This window comes from Cnephaeus nilssonii (genome assembly GCF_951640355.1).
Source record: "Cnephaeus nilssonii genome assembly, chromosome: 24".
Classification (NCBI taxonomy): domain Eukaryota; kingdom Metazoa; phylum Chordata; class Mammalia; order Chiroptera; family Vespertilionidae; genus Cnephaeus; species Cnephaeus nilssonii.
This window is the reverse complement of record NC_137095.1, coordinates 4931623-4950855: the sequence shown is the minus strand read 5'-3', so window position 1 is coordinate 4950855 and position 19233 is coordinate 4931623. Positions and strand designations below refer to the sequence as shown.

General features: G+C 61.8%; 1 protein-coding gene across 3 annotated transcripts in view; it reads right to left on the bottom strand.

Moving 5' to 3' along the window:
- The window catches only part of LOC307094899 (cell migration-inducing and hyaluronan-binding protein), a 147790-nt gene that overhangs the window by 50871 nt on the left and 77686 nt on the right, over window positions 1-19233 (bottom strand). For 2 of the 3 annotated variants that reach the window (XM_079764050.1, XM_079764051.1), the window contains exons 4-12: window positions 17258-17404; window positions 16692-16830; window positions 15649-15885; window positions 12905-13084; window positions 11385-11455; window positions 10119-10214; window positions 8838-8959; window positions 2948-3080; window positions 1508-1699 (exon numbers count right to left, since the gene is read on the bottom strand). In XM_079764050.1, coding sequence (XP_079620176.1) covers window positions 1508-1699; window positions 2948-3080; window positions 8838-8959; window positions 10119-10214; window positions 11385-11455; window positions 12905-13084; window positions 15649-15885; window positions 16692-16830; window positions 17258-17404 — 1317 coding nt within the window. The remainder of the gene's footprint in view (window positions 1-1507; window positions 1700-2947; window positions 3081-8837; window positions 8960-10118; window positions 10215-11384; window positions 11456-12904; window positions 13085-15648; window positions 15886-16691; window positions 16831-17257; window positions 17405-19233) is intronic. The other variant, XM_079764052.1, reaches the window with a different exon arrangement.

The window sequence follows — 19233 nt, the reverse complement described above, 5'->3', positions numbered from 1 at the left end:
TGCCTCCTGCACGCCTCCTACTGGGGGTCGAGCCCACAACCAAGGTACATGCCCTTGACCGGAATCAAACCTGGGACCCTTCAGTCCGCAGGCCGACGCTCTATCCACTGAGCCACACCGGCCAGGGCTGCAGCTGGTATCTCTCCTGCTCCCGGCAATGCTCCCCATTTCCCCCAGGACGTGACCCTCTCTCCGTGGGAAGCCGTCTCAGAGCGGCTGTCAGGGCAGGGCCTGGACCCTCCGGGCGGAGGGAGCAACGCCCGGCCGCCGGCCCTGCCCGTGCTCGCGCTGAACGTGACCTCTGAGCTCTGTCCCGGGGACGAAGCGTGGAGCCTGCAGACAGGGACGCCCCCGGGAAGCTGCCCGCCGGTCCCCGCCCCCCCCCCCCAGGCCCCTGCAGCCGCCCTGAGCCCTGTCCTTTCTCAGCCCGGCCCGGTCGGCCTCTGAATTCCGTTTGGATGAACACAGTCGAGTGGGACTCTGTCGCTTGCAACCAGGCCACCCGAAGGGACCCATCCCTCTGGCCACGGCGCAGCACCAACCCGGTGACAGCTGAGGTCCCCTTTCACCGCGAACCCGCTGCGATTCCGTGACCTCCCCCACCGTAAAGGACGGGGCGTGCGAGTCAAGATGTAGGAGAAGGAAACCCAAAAGCGAGGGAAAGAAGAGATTGTAACACCCCTGGCTGGTGTGGCTCAGTGGATAGAGCGTCAGCCTGCGGACCGAAGGGTCCCAGGTTCGATTCCGGTCAAGGGCACATACCTGGGTTGCAGGCTCCATCCCCAGTGGGGGAGGCGTGCAGGAGGCAACCGATCAATGACTCTCTCATCACGGATGTTTCTATCTCTCCCTCTCCTTTCCTCTCTGAAATCAATAAAAATACATATTGAAATAAAAATGTGCCCTGACTGGTGTGGCTCAGTGGATAGAGCGTCGGCCTGCGGACTGAAGGGTCCCAGGTTCGATTCCAGTCAAGGGCATGTACCTGGGTTGCGGGCACATCCCCAGGTGGGGGCCGTGCAGGAGGCAGCTGATCGATGTTTCTCTCTCATCGATGTTTCTAACTCTCTATCCCTCTCCCTTCCTCTCTGTAAAAAAATCAATAAAAATAAAAAAACCCTGGCAGATCGCATGTTACCTAACAAACGTCCACTCCCCCGTGAGAGAAGCAGGGTTCCCCACCCCAGGCGTGGCGGCCACGTGATATGCTCCGGCCAATGGGACGTGGGCAGAGACTGCGAGTCCTGCGCCCAGGCCCCCAGCGTCCTCCCACGTCTCTGTGCACCCCTCTGGGGACCTCCAGCCTCCCCCACAGTGTCCGGGGAGACGAACAGCCACAGGGGGCCGGCCTGAACCCCAGACAGCCTGCAGGTGGACGAGTAAGAAATAAGAACACGTCCGCGGTGAGATTGCGACGGGCCCTTTTGTTACGCGGCGCTCGCTGACGGATACAGGCCTCCCCATCCCCAGGTCCCGCCAGCCTGGGACGGGCGGGGGCGCGTCCTACCTGCCACTCTGACCTGGTTGGGGGCGCAGGCCTTGCAGGGCAGCACCCGGAACTCCTCGGCCTGGTACATGGAGTAGTCGGTGCTGGCCACCACCACGGTGTCCCCGGGCTGCCAGGACCGCACGTCGGCCTCCAGCGTCAGGAGCGTGCTGTTGACGTGGGTGTCGATGGTGACGGTGAGTTTGGGCCTCACTGTGATGAGAGGGAGGGAGGGAGGGAGGCAGGGAGTGAGTGAGCGGCGGGCCTTGGCCCTCGGCGCCCTTTGCACTGTCTGCCTCCGCCCGGCCCGGCCCTACCTCAGCCAATGCCAATGCCAATGCCAGGGTTGCCTATCCAAACCCCAGATCGCCAGGCTCGCGCCTTTCCCGGCGTGGCGCAGGTTTCGGGGAGTCAACAAACACCCCACCAGCAAAGAGCCAGTCATCAGCTCCGGGAGCCATTCATCAGCTCCGGCCGAGGAATTTTCCACCGAGTGGGGCTCCCTCACCACACCCACTTCGCTCGAGAAGGAACACAAATACAGTTCCTCCCGGCCATGATTGACAGGAGCCGGGAGCGTCCCCCCCCCTCCCCCGCAGACCTCCCTTCTGGAGACGGCCCGGCGCCTCCCGGAACCAACCGGCCACTTCCAGCCCCTGGTAATGAGCACCTCCGGGCCTGGGTTTAAAATAGCAGCACCCGGCCCCAGCCGGTGTGGCTCAGTGGGTAGAGCGTTGGCCTGCGGACAGAAGGGTCCCGGATTCGATTCCCAGTCAAGGGCATGTACCTTGGTTGTGGGCACATCCCCAGTGGGGGGCGTGCAGGAGGCAGCTGATCCATGATTCTCTCTCATCATGGATGTTTCTCTCTCACTCCCTTCCTCTCTGACACCAATAAAAATGTATTTTAAAAAATAAAATAACAAACAGCCCCCAGCCCTGGCCGGTGTGGCTCAGTGGATAGAGCGTCAGCCTGTGGACTGAAGGGTCCCGGGTTCGATTCCCGGTCAAGGGCACATGCCTGGGTTGCGGGCACATCCCCAGTGGGGGGCGTGCAGGAGGCAGCCGATCCATGATTCTCTCTCATCATGGATGTTTCTCTCTCTCCCTCTCCCTTCCTGTCTGCAATCAATAAAATATATTTTACAAAAAGTAGGCTTTGTTTGTTAAAAATAATATAATAATAATAACAGCACCCAAAGGGGCCGGGGGCCGCGAGTCCGGGCAGGGGGGCGGGTTGTGGGGGGCTGCCGGGCGGTCCCCCTGTCCGTGGCACCCTTCCCTCTCTGACAGACGAGTGGGCAGGGCGGGGCCTGCTGCCTCCCACCGGCTCCCAGCACCCTCCCCTCCTCCTGGGTCACTGTCAGGGGGTGAGGGGGGGGCCCAGCCATCCAGGCCCAAGGCCCCGCCACCAGCCCAGGAGACCCAGTGCAGCCGCCTCCGTTCCCGCCAGGCCTCTTACCCGGCTTCCCGCACAGGAACCGCACGCGGTGGGGCGGGCAGGCCTGGCCCCGGGCGTAGCAGGCGAACCTGTAATCCTGGCCACGCTTGTAGACGACCTCCACGGTGAGGTTGGCTCCGTCCGCCGTCCTGGCCTGGGAGGGGCAGGGGAACAGCAGAGCTCAGCCATGATTCTCCCCCTTTTTTTTTTTTTGTCCAGAAGAAAGGCGATGAGTCATGCCATAAACACACGCTCGCGAGTCTAAAATCGTCCCCGAAATAAGCATGTGGCCGGCCCCAGGCTGGCTGTCACATTCCGGCGGCTGCCCCGGTTCCGGGGTGAGGGCGCAGCGGGGGGACCCACGCCCTGCCCCGGGGCCCACGGGGTCGGGGTCCAGGCCGGGGTCACTGGGCCTCGCCGGGGACATGCTAAGCCTTAGCATCTCAGGAGAAGCTGCAAGAGCAGGTGCACACTGGGAGCCGGCTGGCTGGATGCAGCTGGACCGCCCCCTCTTCACCCCCCGCCCCCCCATCCCACACCATGAACCGTGGCTGCAGGAGGAGACCACGCTCAATGCACGGGTGATCCCACACCACGTGGGGACTCCTTTGAAAACGGCGCCCAGGCCCCAGCCAGCCGATGTGGCTCAGTGGATAGAGCATCAGCCTGCGGACTGAAGGGTCCCAGGTTCGATTCCCGGTCAGGGCACAGGCCCGGGTTGCAGGCTCGATCCCCAGTGGGGGGGCGTGCAGGAGGCAGCCGATCCATGATTCGCTCTCATCATGGATGTTTCTCTCTCCCTCTCCCTCTCCCTTCCTCTCTGACATCCATCAAAATGTATTTTAAAAATAATAAAATAAACCAGCGCCCAGGCCCCTCCCTCCTGGAGTCGGGGATCTGACTGGGTGTGGGCGTGGCCAGGGCACCGGACCTGGGGAATGTGCCGGGGATTCCAGTGGGCGGCGAAGCGAGAGAGCCCCGCCTCGTAGCCACGGAGCTAAGTGTTCCCGTCTGTCATCTCCTTCCACCTCAGGGCGGACGGTCCTCCCTGCTGGCCGCACCGAGGAGGAGGCAGAGACTCCGGGATCCGAGGGCTCGCCCAGGGCCACCCAGCCAGCACGTGGCAGAGCAACATTCGCTTTTTGTTGTTGTTTTAAAAATACTTTTATTGATGTCAGACAGGAAGGGAGAGGGAGAGAGAAACATCCATGATGAGAGGGAATCGTGGTTCAGCTGCCTCCTGCACGCCCCACGCTGAGTATCAAGCCCACAACCCGGGCCTGTGCCCTTGACCCGGAATCGAACCCGGGACCCTTCAGTCCGCAGGCCGAGGCTCTATCCACTGAGCCACACTGGCTGGGGCCCAAAGATTTTTATTCAGTTCAGAGAGGAAGGGAGAGGGGGGAGAGAGAGAGAGAAATATCCACGAGGAGAGAGAATCCTGGATCGGCTGCCTTCTGCATGCCCCACACTGGGGATCGAGCCTACAACCCGGGCATGTGCCCTAACCAGGAATCGAACCCGGGACCCTTCAGTCCACAGGCTGGCGCTCCATCCATTGAGCCACACTGGCTGGGGCCTGAAGATTTTTATTCAGTTCAGAGAGGAAGAGAGAGAGAGAGAGAGAGACATCCACGAGGAGAGAGAGTCATGGATCGGCTGCCCCCTGCACGCCCCACACTGGGGATCGAGCCCGCAACCCGGGCATGTGCCCTTGACCGGGAATCGAACCCGGGACCCTTCAGTCCGCAGGCCGATGCTCTATCCACTGAGCCACACTGGCCGGGGCCTGAGCATCATTGGGATCCAGCCCGTCCAACTGCAGAGCCTGTCGCTGACCGCCACATGGCCCTCGGGCCTCGGCCTGGCGCCCTCCTCAATGCTGCCTCCTCCCCCTGCCCGGGGGCCTGGGGAGGCAAGGGCCAGGCGTTCCCCGTCTCCCGGACCCCAGCACCCAGCCCCGGGCTTGGCACGGAGCGGGGTCTCCCTGGCCGGGGGCAGGCAGGCGGGGAGAGGACTGGGCCGCTAGCGAGGGCTGCCCCGCTCGCTGGGGCTCATCCGGGCGGGGTGTGGGGAGACTGGCGGTCATGGGGGCGGGCGGGCACAGCCAGGCCATCGCTGCTGTCCTCCTTGGCACAGGCACGGAGGCCCCAGGGCTGGAGCCACGGGAGACAAAGGTCCGTCGCCCTTCAACGGGGCTGCTTTTCAGGAAATCGCGCCTCGGGCCCAGCGGACGGCCGCTGCCTCTGGCCGCGGAGGGGAGCCACGGGGACACGAGCTCGGCCATAACCGAATGCAGCCTTTTCCTGCACACAGATGGTAGCGGGTTAGAAGGTCGAGGCCGCCTGACCACCACGCCCGGCACCTCTGGCTCCCCGGGGCCAGCATGCTCTTCCGTAGCCGGCCCCGTAATATCCACAACTTCACTGCCCACTGAGGGTAGACAGAGCTGCCCGGCTGGTGTGGCTCAGTGGCTTGATTCCCGGTCAGGGCACATGCCTGGGTTGCAGGCTCCATCCCCAGTAGGGGGTGTGCAGGAGGCAGCCAATCAGTGATTCTCACTCATTTTTTTTTAAAAAATATATTTTTATTGATGTCAGAGAGGAAGGGAGAGGGAGAGAGAGAGAAAATCATCAATAATGAGAGACAGTCATGGATCAGCTGCCTCCTGCACGCCCCCCACTGGGGATCGAGCCTGCAACCCAGGCATGTGCCCTGACCGGTAATTGAACCGTGACCTCCTGGTTCATAGGTCGCTGCTCAACCACGGAGCCACGCCGGCCGGGCCTCTCTCATCATTGATGTTTCTCTCTCTCTCCCCCTCTCCCTCTGAAATCAATAAAAATCTATACAAAAGGAAAGAAGGAAAGCAGATAGAGCTGGACGTTTTTCAAGCTACGCAATCCACAACAATTTCACGGGAATGGCTGCTGTTTTTCTTTTTCCTTCCTTTTTCTACCCTGAAGAAAGACCTGGGTTTTGGGTTACAGAACAAGCAAGCTCTCTCACAGCTCAGTGGAACCAGCCTCCATTCACTCTAGGTGGACGCCACTTATTGTAATCTATACTAATAAAAGGGTAATATGCTAATTAGACCAGATGTCTTCCGAACATCTTTCCAGACATCCTTCTGGACAAAGCCATGTGGCGGAGGCCGAGGCAGAGGCGGTTAGGGGCAATCAGGCTGGCAGGGGAGAGCAGTTAGGGGCAGTCAGGCAGGCAGGCAGGCGAGCAGTCAGGAGCCAGTGGTCCCGGACTGTGAGAGGGATGTCTGACTGCTGGTTTAGGCCCGATCCCACACAGTGATCGGGCCTAAACCGGCAGACGGACATCCCCCGAGGGGTCCCATATTGAAGAGGGTGCAGGCCGGGTTGAGGGACCCACCCCCCCTGCACGAATTTCGTGCACCGGGCCTCTAGGCAGACATCTTTTAAGGATAAAGTATCTGGCAATATTCCCACCATCACATGTGTTGATGGCACGTGTTAGGGGCACTTGGTCTCAGGGGTGTTGCAAGGGCCAAATCCACCCACGCGGGAAACATGCGTGCGTGTTTCTCACCCGCGTCCTTCACCATCTCCCAGCCATCAGTCAAGCTTTGTTTAAATTTCTGGCCGGGGATTAGCTGTGTTTTCACACTGGGGGGAGGGCCTGAGTCCACGGTGGGGACTGTTACCGAGGAGAGGGGCCGCCCCCTGAAAGGGAGAGGTGGGGGTCTGGAGTCCCCGCCGGCTGAGCAGACGCCAGGAGGCAGGTGTAGGATGTGTGAGCATCCCTCGCACGCATGTCACACGAGGCGTGTGGCCCGCCGGCCACGAGTCTGACATGCTTGCTAGGGTTCCCGGATGTACTTGGGGCGTGGAGGCTGGTCAAGAGCTGGAGGAGTAAGACCGTGGCTGCTGCAGAGTGAGAGCTGGGACATGCAGGGTTGCAAGAGAAAATGAAACGTAGGCCTGGGGAGCATGAGCTTTGGAGGGTGGGGGTGAGGGGTCAGTTTTTTCCTTCCTTCCTCCCTCCCTCCCTCCCTCCCTCCCTCCCTCCCTCCCTCCCTCCCTCCCTCCCTCCCTTCCTTCCTTCCTTCCTTCCTTCCTTCCTTCCTTCCTTCCTTCCTCACCCGGGGATATTTTTCCATTGACTTTTAGAGAGAGGGAAAGACAGAAACATCGATGGGAGAGAGACACGTTGATGGGTTGCCTCCTGCATGCGCCCCGACCAGGGCCCTGACTGGGGAGGAGCCTGCAACCCGGGTATGTGCCCTTGACCGGAATCGGACCCTGGACCCTTCAGTCCGCAGTTGACGCTCTAGCCACTGAGCAACACCGGCCTGGGCAGGGGGGTCAGTGCTTTCTGGCCCAAGAAGAGTCCACAGCTCGCACCCTAGCCCGGTGCATCCGTCTCCCTACATGGGAGCCATGTGAGCGAAGAGCTTTGCCACGTGCCGAGCAAGGCCCTGTCCACGCCCCTCCCCCGGCCAGGGGGCGAGAGGCCCCTCCGAGGCCCTGGGCCTGCAGTCAGGTCACCCGGGGGGGGGCTTCAGGGCCGAAAGGGGGTGACCGGGGCAGGGGCGGTCTTTCTCCAACGGCTTCTCATTCTCTATCGAGCAGAGAAGCGGCCTGATGCTTGTTCTGGAACCAGACGGGGCAGGAGAGGACAGACGCCCGGACCCTGACCGTGTCCCGGGCTTCCCTGCGGCCGCTGGGGCCACAGCTCCGCAGCTGAGCTGGTGAGCCGGGTGAGGGCGGGTGTCTCCCGGGCACGTCGGCGGTGAGAGAGCCCTGGGTCCATTAGACAGTTAACCCCGAGGGCAGAGCTGAGTGCAGGAGGAGGCCTGGGTGTGCTCTCCGGCTGGGGGCTAAATCCAGCAGGTCACAAATGCAAAGTGTTCACCAAAAGCAGGGCTGAAGATACATAGTATGGGCTGCTGGAATAGCTGAAAACTTTTCCCCAAACCTGAAAATCTCCATGTGGTTACCTGCTGCTGGCCAAACGGCTGGACAGCCGAGGGTAGACAATGCCTACTGTATACCAAACCTTACCTTTGATATGTATATCTGCTTTGCTTTAGGGCAACCTACCTAATAAAAGAGTAACATGCTAGCTGGCCGTACCTTCGCGACGCCCAACCAGCCAATCAGAAGTGAGTATGCAAATTAACCCAACCAAGATGGAGGGTTGATTTGCATACACAGGTGCTGAGACGCTGGGGGCAGGGCAGGATGCTTGACGCAGGCGTTCTGCACCACCCCAGCCGCTCCGGGCCTCTGGGCAGCATGGGAAGGTGGAAAGGCGGCTCTGGGCCTCAGCGAAGGCGGTGCCGGCAGCCAGGGGAAGGAAGGCCCATTCTGGCACGAATCTTCGTGCACCGGCCCTCTAGTTTGTGTGAATAAAAAGTGAGGGGTCCAGCGACTTGGAGAACTTGGTTACTATGGCTACGTGTCCTCTGGCTCCCCAAAATGCCTTCCAGATTTATATTTCATGCCTAGTCTCTTTATTAATTTACTCGCAGCCCCTTTTCCAGATTCCTGAACCCTTCTAGATGCTGAGAAACACGCCGGCACTCTCCCCCGGGGCTGGGCTCAGCTCTTCCCCTACCCACACTGGGTCCTGGGCACTCGGTCCCAAAGGAGCCTCACGGTGACAGGAGGAGGCCTGGGTGCGCTCCCTCGCTGGGTGCGCTCAGCCACGATGCAGAGCAAGGCAAGGAGGAGGGAGGGACTGGAGGCCGCATCCAGGACAGCCTGGCTCTGGACTCACAGCTGGGAGCCTGGACAGATCACGGGCCTGTGAACTGGGAAAGCCAGTCTCTGGCTCCCCTGTGAGCCTCAGGGGCCACAGGCACCACACCCCGCACACACCGAGCACCTCGGAGACCCACCATCTCCCCAGCAACCGTGACCGTGTGGAGCGGTACCTGGATATCCAGCGGGCGGATGCAGATCTTGCCCGGGTGGGCCGCCTGGAGGTCGGAGATCTTCTCCCCGCCTTTGGCGTGGGACGCTGGCACGTGGTCGAACCATTCCGTCCACTCCGCGTCTAGGCAGGAAGCAGAGCCGGTCACGCCGGGAGGCCGCGGGGCCAGGCAGGCTCGGCGCAGCCCCCAAGCCCCCGAGGCAGCCAGCGTTTCACTCCAAACGCCTCTTGCTGCATAAAAGCAATCGAAAGTCCCCGTGGTTGCAAAAAGGAGGAAGAGGAAATCCGTGTGGGGACCCACGACCCGAGGATCGGGCCCAGCTGCACCCCATCCCCACGTGTGGACTCCCCGAGGGCCAGGACCCAGCAGGGCTGCCTGGCCTGGAAAAGGGATCCGATTCCGTGAGAAAAAACCACCCCTCTGGGCTACTGGCCACGGGGCTCAGTGAATTAAAGACAGATTTCGGCCGGCTGGCTGGCTCAGTGGTTGAGCATCAACCTATAAACCAGCAGGTGACGGTTCAATTCCCGGTCAGGGCACAGGCCCGGGTTGCGGGCTCCATCTCCAGTGGGGGGGGGGGGGGTGCAGGAGGCAGCCGATCTATGATTCTCTCTCATCACTGATGTTTCTCTCTCTCTCCCTCTCCCTTCCTCTCTGAGATCAATAAAAATATCCTCCTATATTGCTCTAACCGGTTTGGCTCAGTGGGTAGAGCGTTGGCCTGCGAATGAAGGGTCCCGGGTTCCATTCCGGTCAAGGGCATGTACCTTGGTTGCAGGCACATCCCCAGTAGGAGGTGTGCAGGAGGCAGCCGATCTGTGATTCTCTCTCATCATGGATGTTTCTCTCTCTCTCCCTCTCCCTTCCTCTCTGAGATCAATAAAAATATCCTCCTACATAATAAAGATATAATATGCAAATGGTCGTTACATAACGACCGACCGCATAACGATCGGATCATGGATCAGCAGGAGGGTGGGGCAGCGAGCTACAAGCGGGCGACAGAGAGCTACAGGAGGGCGGCAGGGCAGCAAGCTGTGAGGGAGGGCGGGGGAGAGGGGGGAGCTACAGGAGGGCGGCAGCGAGCTACTGGCGCACGGATTCATGCGCAGGGCTACTAGGATTTTTTAAAAAAGGACAAATTGCTTTTGCAACTTCAGATGCCTCTGCCACAGGGACGGGGTCTCATCGGCGCAAGAGAAAAATCCTGCTTCTGCAAACTCGGTCCGTCCCGGCCTTTGGTCCGAACGTCAGGCTCGGCCGGGCGGCCCGGAGCCTCACCTTGAACCCACTCGCTGGAGACGGACACGTTGAAGTACTCGCCGTGCTCCGACCGGAACAGTTTGAACACCCGGGCGGCGGCGGAGCCCCCGTGACCTGTCGGAGAGCAGATGTTCAGCAGCAGGCAGACCCCAAGTCCGGCGGGGGGGGCGGGTGGCGGGAGGTGGGGGGCGGGGAGTCTAAGGCATAGGGAGCCCCCACAGGGATCTGAGCCGCTTCTTGAAAAACAGAGCTCCGTGCCCGGTCCGTGTGGCTCAGTGGCCAGAGCGTCGGCCTGTGGACTGAAGGGTGCCGGGTTCGATTCCCGGTCAGGGCACATGCCTGGGTTGTGGGCTCGATCCCCAGTAGGGGGCGTGCAGGAGGCAGCTGATCCATGATTCTCTCTCATCATGGATGCTTCTCTCTCTCTCCCTCTCCCTTCCTCTCTGAAATCAATATAAATATATATATTTAAAAATATATATATATATAAACAAAAATCTATACTAATAAAAGGGTAATATGCTGATTAGACCAGGAGAGCAGGAGACGGGATGTCCTTCCGGACAAAGCCATGGTGGCAGGGCCAAGGCAGAGGGGGTTGGGGGCAAGCAGGCCGGCAGGGGGTACAGTTGGGGGTGACCAGGCTGGCGGGGGGGGCGCAGTTGGGGGCAATCAAGCCAGCGGTGGGGGGCAATTGGGGGCGAGCAGGCCTGCGGGGGGGGGCAGTTGGGGGTGATCAGGCCGGCAGGCAGAGTGGTTAGGGGCGATCAGGCAGGCAGGCAGGTGAGTGGTTAGGATCCAGCGGTCCCTGATTGGGAGAGGTATGTCCCAGATTGGAGAGGGTGCAGGCCGGGCTGAGGGACACCACCTTCAAGTCCATACTCTGAGCCCCGTCATTCCTCATGGGGATCCCTCTCTGCGCTTGGACCCCGAGGAAGGCCAGGGGGAGGGTGGTTGGCTGGCCTGCCTGCTGGTCAAATTCCCGATGGAGGGGACCATTAGCATATTAGCCTTTTATTCTATAGGATACACACGGAGTGGCCAGATTATTATGCGTTCAGAGATCATCATCATCATCTGGCCACTCAGTGTATCCCACTGATTGACCTTCAACAGGGTTGGGTTTGCCCCTTTGATGGAACGCGGGCAATCCGATGAGGGGAGGCGGGTCAGCCAGCGTGCCCTGGGGAAGCCCTGAGCGTCGTCGCCATGGAGACGTGAGCGTCGTCGCCATGGAGACGCGTGGGTGGGCAGGGGACCGGGCCTCCCGCCCCCGCGGCTCACTGTGGTACTCGATGTGGTCTTCCACGGAAGACGCCGGGTTTCCCTTCACCGTCACGAAGCTCCAGGGGTGTCTGCGGGGAAACACGCACACAAGTCAAGTCCCTCCCATGCCTGGCCGTGCACACGCATGAGTCACGCGTGTCATCAGCCCGCAGACCTGCCTCCACCCGCCAGGCGCCCCGAGGCCCTGGGGCAAGAGCGCTGGCTGCTGTGGGCAGCAGGGAGCCCGGCCCGGAGCAGGGCTCTCCGTCCCGCGGGTCCTGGGGCAGCCTCAGGTGATGCTGGGGCTGCAGGGCCGGGCCGGGGTGGGCAGCCGGCTTGGGGAGCAGAGATGGCTCCTCCTAATGGGGAGCGGAGGGGAGGGAGAGGTGTGAGGCTCATCCCTCCTCGGGGAGCGTGCAGGGCGGCCGGGGCCTGGCTGTCACTCAGCAGATGAACCGTTCATAGTCTGCAAGTCGCCCTGGCCAGTGTGGCTCAGCGGGTAGAGCCTTGCCCTGCAGACCGAAGGGTCCCAGGTTCGAATCCCGGTCAGGGCACATGCCCGGGTTGCGGGCTCGATCCCTAGTAGGGGGCGTGCAGGAGGCAGCCGCTCCATGATTCTCCCTCATCATGGATGTTTCTATCTCTCTCTCTCTCCTTTCCTCTCTGAAATCAAGCCTATATAATAAAAGCCTAATATGCTAAGTGTCCGGTCCACTGGTGGGCTGTTCAACCAATCAAAGTAATATGCTAATGATATGCTAAGGCATCTCAACTGCTCACTATGACGTGCACTGACCACCAGGGGGCAGACGCTCTGACCAGTAGGTTAGCTTGCTGCTGGGGTCCGGCCGATCGGGACTGAGCGAGATGGGATGGACACACCCTGGAGCCCTCCCACGGTCCCTCCCTGGCTGGCCAACCTCCCGCATCCCTCCCCAGCCCCGATCATGCACCCGTGGGGTCCCTCGGCCTGGCCTGCACCCTCTTGCAATCTGGGCTGAGGGACCCTGGCCCCCCACGTACACGAATTTCATGTACCGTGCACTCGGGGGGTCCCTCAGCCTGGCCTGTGCCCTCTTGCAGTCGGAGCCCTCGGGGGATGTCCAACTGACGGCTCAGGCCCGCTCCCCACAGGGATCCGGCCTAAGATGCAGTCAGACATCCTTAGCGCTGCCACGGAGGCGGGAGAGTTTGTGGCTGAGTGGCGCTCCCCCTGTGGGAGCGTACTGACCACCGGGGGGAGCTCCTGCATTGAGCGTCTGCCCCCTGCTGGTCAGTGCGTGCCATAGCGACCGGTCGTTCCACCAGTAGGGTCAATTTGCATATTAGCCTTTTATGATATAGGATTCTACACACGGCTGACCGACCGAATGAGTTCATACACACACAGGCCTCTGGCATTTCCAGCGTGAAACACGCTCCGAAGAAACCCCATACAGGTTCCCGGATGCCCCGTGCGGAGGGGGAACGCGCCCACGTGTCCCGGGTCCCCCTGGGGTGGCTGGCTGGGGGGCAGGGGTGGGTGAGGGCGCAGGTACCGGAAGCCGAGGTGCAGGAAATGCTTGCTGCCCAGCTTGGTCATCGCCTTCCGGGCCGAGTCGTCCAGGTTCCGGGACCCTTCGTCGTTCACGGCCACGGACAGGATCCGGCCGCTGGGCACGGCGCTCAGGTACTGGGCCAGGCGCTCGCTCTCCTTCTTGAATTTGTAGGTGTCGAACCTGCGGACGCACGGGGAGGGGGCGGGGTCACAGAGCGAAGCGCGTGTCTTTCTGGCGGCCACCGATGCGCCAGCCCGAGACCCCCAGGAGCTCTGACTTTTAAAGAGAGAAGTTCTCATTCCAGGAAAAAAAAAAAAAAAGAATCCCTCAAACTCGACAGTGATAACCTACCCTCATACAGATAAACTGCCCAGGAAGGAAGTATAGGTCTCAAAAGGCCTGCACCTGCCCCGGCCGGTGTGGCTCAGTGGATAGAGCGTCGGCCTGCGGACGGAAGGGTCCCGGGTTCGATTCCGGTCAAGGGCATGTACCTGGGTTGCGGGCACATCCCCAGTGGGAGGTGTGCAGGAGGCAGCTGATGGATGTTTCTCTCTCATTGATGTTTCTAACTCTATCCCTCTCCCTTCCTCTCTGTAAGAAATCAATAAAAAAAATATATATTTTAAAAAGCCTGTACCTGCCCTGGACAGTGTGGTTCAGAGGATAGAGCATCAGCCTGTGGACTGAAGGGTCCTGGGTTCGATTCCCGGTCAGGGCACATGCCCGGGTTGTGGGCTTGATCCCCAATAGAGGGCGTGCAGGAGGCAGCTGATGCCTGATTCTCTCTCATCATGGATGTTTCTCTCTCTCTCTCCCTCTCCCTTCCTCTCTGAAATCAATCTATAATAATAATAATAAAAGTGTAATAAGCTAATTAGACCAGACGACATTCCAGAAAAGCTGTGGCGAGGGGCGGGGGAAGGGGCCAAGCCCCTTGCATGAATTTCGTGCATCGGGCCTCTAGTAAAAAAATACCTTTTTTAAAAATCTGTACCCCTGGTGACAAGAACTGACAAAGACACAATTCTGGTCCTGGCTGGTGTGGCTCAGTGGATAGAGCGTCGGCCTGCGGACTGAAGGGTTCTGGGTTCGATTCCCGGTCAGGGCACATGCCCGGGTTGTGGGCTCGATCCCCAGTGTGGGGCGTGCAGGAGGCAGCCGATCCCTGATTCTCTCTCCTCATGGATGTCTCTCTCTCTCTCCCTCTCCCTTCCTCTCTGAAATCAATTAAAAAGTATATATTTTTTTAAAAGACACAATTCCGTAAGGACACCAACTCTCCAATCTTTAGCTATAAAGATTCGGTGCCATTACGGTGGAAATTCCCAGGAGAATTTTACGTCTTGGGACTTACCCGGCAAAGCAGTTCTGAAATGGACCTAGGAAAACAAAGCCGCGCGAACAGCCACGGTTTCGGAGTAGAGCGGAGGGGTCAGGGGCCGGGAGGGCGGGGCCGGTGCCTGAGTCACTGTTGGCATCACCTGGCTCTGCCGCCAGCGCCCTCCCCGGGAATCGGCAGCGGCGGGCCTCGCCCATCTGGGCGCATCCTGGTCCCGCACATGCCCGCTCCTGCCTCCGCTCACTCGGCCTCGCCTCCTCGCTGCTGGCCACACGCTCCCCGCCCCTCCCAGCACACGCCTACATCACCCTCCTCCAGCAGCCTCCTCGGGCGACGGCAGCTGCGTCTCTGTGCTGAGTGCATATTACTATTATTATTATTATTATTAAATACATTTTACTGGTTTTTTACAGAGAGGAAGGGAGAGGGAGAGAGAGCTAGAAACATCGATGAGAGAGAAACATCCATCAGCTGCTTCCTGCACACCCCCTACTGGGGATGTGCCCGCAGCCAAGGTACATGCCCTTGACTGAAATCGAACCCGGGACCCTTCAGTCCGCAGGCCGACGCTTGCTCTCGTCCGAGTGCGTATTATTATCTTTGCTCAGACTTAGTCAGCTGTCAGATTCTTTGTTGTTGCTGTTCATCCTCACCCGAGGATACTTTCCCATTGATTTTTAGGGAGAGAGGAAGGGAGAGGGAGAGAGAGAGAGAAACATCAATGGTGAGAGAGAGTCATTAATCGGCTGCCTCCTGCACGCCCCCTACTGGGAACAAAGCCCGCAACCCGGGCATGTGCCCTTGACCGGAATCGAACCCGGGACCCTTCAGTCTTCAGGCCAACGCTTTATCCACTGAGCCACACCAGCTAGGGCTCCATTGATTTTTAGAGACAGTGGAAGGGAGAAGGAGCAACAGAGAGGAACATCGATGTGAGAGAGACACATCGATGGGTTGCCTCCTACACGAGCCCTGACCAGGGCCTGGGCCGGGGAGGAGCCTGCAACCGAGGTCCGTGCCCTTGACCGGAATCGAACCCGGGACCCTTCCGTCCACAGGCCGATGCTCTATCCACTGAGCCACACCGGCTAAGGCATTTTTTTCTTTTTTAGAGAGCGTGGAAGGGAGGGAGGGGGTGCAGGAAAGAAAGAGAGAGAGAGAGAGAGACATTGATGTGAGGCACACCCATCTGCAGCCTCCCACACACACCGGACCAGGGCCAGGGATCGAATCTGCAACCCAGGCACGTGCCCTTGATCGGGAATCGAACCCCAGGCCCTGTGGTGTGTGGGCTGGCGCCCTAACCACCCAGCCACACCAGCCAGGGCCCGGCCGCCGACACCCTCTTGACGGAAGGAGGCGGAGAGGGAGCAGGAGCCCGCGCTCGGGCGAGGGCAGGCCTTACCGGTCCGAGTGGATGACGGCCCCCGACGCGGGGTCGATGACGTGGACGATGACGCCCCGGTGACCCCAGCTCCGCTCAAAATAGTAGCCTCCTTCCTGCAGGCCGCCCGGGCGCAGGGTCCGGGTCAGGAAGGTCCAGGAGCGCTTGTGCCGCCCGTGCAGCTCCAGCGTGCCGCCCGGGCCCACCCCGATGTACTTGAGGCCGAAGTAAGGGTCCGGCTGCACCCTCTCGTCGGCCCTGGGAGAGAAGGCAGACCCCGGTCAGCGCGTCCTGTCTCCCGGGCGCTGCCCCCAGCGGGGGTTTCTTTCTTTTTTACCTTTTTTTTTTCCTCTCAATATATACACGGAGTGGCCAGATGATGGTGATCCCTAAATGTACAATAATCAGGCCACTCAGTGTGTATCCTATAGAATAAAAGGCTAATGTGCAAATGGTCCCCTCGACCAGGAGTTTGACCAGCAGGCAGGCCGGCCAACCGCCCATGTTCCCTCCCCCTGGCCAGGCTGGCCGGACCCCACCCATGCCCGAATTCATGCACCGGGCTTCTAATATATATCTAATACACACACACACACACACACACACACACACAAACACTGAGTGGCCAGATTATTATGCGTTCAGAGATCTTCCTAATCTGGCCACTCAGTGTATATATGTATTTTTAAAATATATTTTATTGACTTTTTTACAGAGAGGAAGGGAGAGGGAGAGAGAGTTAGAAACACTGATGGGAGAGAAACATCCATCAGCTGCCTCCTGCACACCCCCAACTGGGCTGCGCTCACGGCTGGCGAGCGCAGCGGCCGTGGCGGGAGCCTCTCCCGCCTCCCTGCAAAGCGGGCCTGAGCAGTCGGTCGGACATCCCCCGAGGGCTCCCAGACTGCAAGGGGGCGCAGGCCGGGCTGAGGGGACCCCCCCTCCCCCTTCCGTGCACGAATGCCATGCCCCGGGCCTCTAGTCAATAAATAAACGAATGACCGAAACGCCTCCCTCCGTCAGATCCGAGAGCGGCCCCCGCCCCGGGGGCACCACCTACCCACCTGCCGTAGAGCAGGATGGTGAAGTTCCCCTGGAAGGGGCAGAGGGCGCTCCCAGCATGCAGCTCTCCTCCCTGGTGGATCAGGATGTGGCGGGTCCGCAGGACAATGGTCTCCTCGTGGTCCTTAATGACCAGCCTTCCTGAGGGGCGGGAACGGGGCGAGGTGAGGACCGGGAGCGGGAGGGCGGGCAGGGGTGAGGCCGTACAGGAGCCAAGGGTGAGGGTGAGGGTGTGGGGGGGCGAGGCCTGTGCTCACAGGCTTCCTTCTCTCTCCTCCCTGCCCGCTAAGCGCTGCGGGGTTTCCCGCCACCCCTGCGTGCAGGCCCCTGGCGGCGAGGCGAGCTGTGCCCCGGGCACCGGGAGGCTCTGCTCCATCGGGGTTTCTCTCTGTGCCCGGACCCCGGGGCCCGGGGCCGGAGGGTGGGCACCTCAAAGGACTGATGCTCTGCCATGAACCCCAAGCCCGTGCCCGGCGCTGCCCGCCCGCACGGGGCCACCTGCGTCCCACCTGCGAGGCCCCGGGGCCGTGAGGGCCAGAGCGGGCGGGGACGGGCGAGGCCGGCTTACCCCCGTCGGAGATGTTGATGGAGTGGACGGTGGCCGACGCGGCCAGCAGCAGAGCCTGGCCCTGGCCGATGTGCACGCGGAGGTCCCGGTCGTGGCCAGGGTCCCAGCGCTGCAGCTCGGGGCTCCGGTCTGGGCACGCGGGGGCCTCTGCCAAGGAGAGAGATGTCAGGGCTCCGCACACCAACCTGGCCACGTGAGATGGCCACAGACCACGGGGGAGGGGGGAGGAGGGGGAGGAGGTGGGCAGGGGGGACTCCCACACAACAACCTGGCCACGGGAGATGGCCACAGACCACGGGGGAGGGGGACGAGGGGGAGGAGGCGGGCAGGGGGGACTCCCACACACCAACCTGGCCACGGGAGATGGCCACAGACCACGGGGGAGGGGGGAGGAGGGGGAGGAGGCGGGCAGGGGTGACTCCCACACACCAACCTGGCCACGCGAGATGGCCACAGACCACGGGGGAGGGGGGAGGAGGGGGAGAGGGGGCAGGGGGGACTCCCACACACCAACCTGGCCACGGGAGATGGCCACAGACCACGGGGGAGGGGGGAGGAGGGGGAGGAGGCGGGCAGGGGGGACTCCCACACACCAACCTGGCCACGCGAGATGGCCACAGACCACGGGGGAGGGGGGAGGAGGGGGAGAGGGGGCAGGGGGGACTCCCACACACCAACCTGGCCACGGGAGATGGCCACAGACCACGGGGGAGGGGGGAGGAGGGGGAGAGGGGGGCATGGGGGACTCCCACACACCAACCTGGCCACGCGAGATGGCCACAGACCACGGGGGAGGGGGGAGGAGGGGGAGGAGGCGGGCAGGGGGGACTCCCACACACCAACCTGGCCACGCGAGATGGCCACAGACCACGGGGGAGGGGGGAGGAGGGGGAGGAGGCGGGCAGGGGGGACTCCCACACACCAACCTGGCCACGGGAGATGGCCACAGACCACGGGGGAGGGGGACGAGGGGGAGGAGGCGGGCAGGGGGACTCCCACACACCAACCTGGCCACGCGAGATGGCCACAGACCACGGGGGAGGGGGGAGGAGGGGGGAGGAGGTGGGCAGGGGGGACTCCCACACACCAACCTGGCCACGCGAGATGGCCACAGACCACGGGGGAGGGGGGAGGAGGGGGAGGAGGTGGGCAGGGGGGACTCCCACACACCAACCTGGCACGCGAGATGGCCACAGACCACGGGGGAGGGGGGAGGAGGGGGAGGAGGCGGGCAGGGGGGACTCCCACACACCAACCTGGCCACGCGAGATGGCCACAGACCACGGGGGAGGGGGGAGTAGGGGGAGGAGGTGGGCAGGGGGGACTTCCACACACCAACCTGGCCACGTGAGATGGCCACAGACCACGGGGGAGGGGGGACGAGGGGGAGGAGGCGGGCAGGGGGGACTCCCACACACCAAATTGGCCACGTGAGATGGCCACAGACCACGGGGGAGGGGGGACGAGGGGGAGGAGGTGGGCAGGGGGGACTCCCACACACCAACCAGGCCACGGGAGATGGCCACAGACCACGGGGGAGGGGGGAGGAGGGGGAGGAGAAGGGGTCAGGGGGGACTCCCACACACCAACCTGGCCACGCGAGATGGCCACAGACCACGGGGGAGGGGGGAGGAGGGGGAGGAGAAGGGGTCAGGGGGGACTCCCACACACCAACCTGGCCACGCGAGATGGCCACAGACCACGGGGGAGGGGGGAGGAGGGGGAGGAGGCGGGCAGGGGGGACTCCCACACACCAACCTGGCCACGGGAGATGGCCACAGACCACGGGGGAGGGGGGAGGAGGGGGAGGAGGCGGGCAGGGGGGACTTCCACACACCAACCTGGCCACGGGAGATGGCCACAGACCACGGGGGAGGGGGGAGGAGGGGAGGAGAAGGGGTCAGGGGGGACTCCCACACACCAACCTGGCCACGTGAGATGGCCACAGACCACGGGGGAGGGGGGACGAGGGGGAG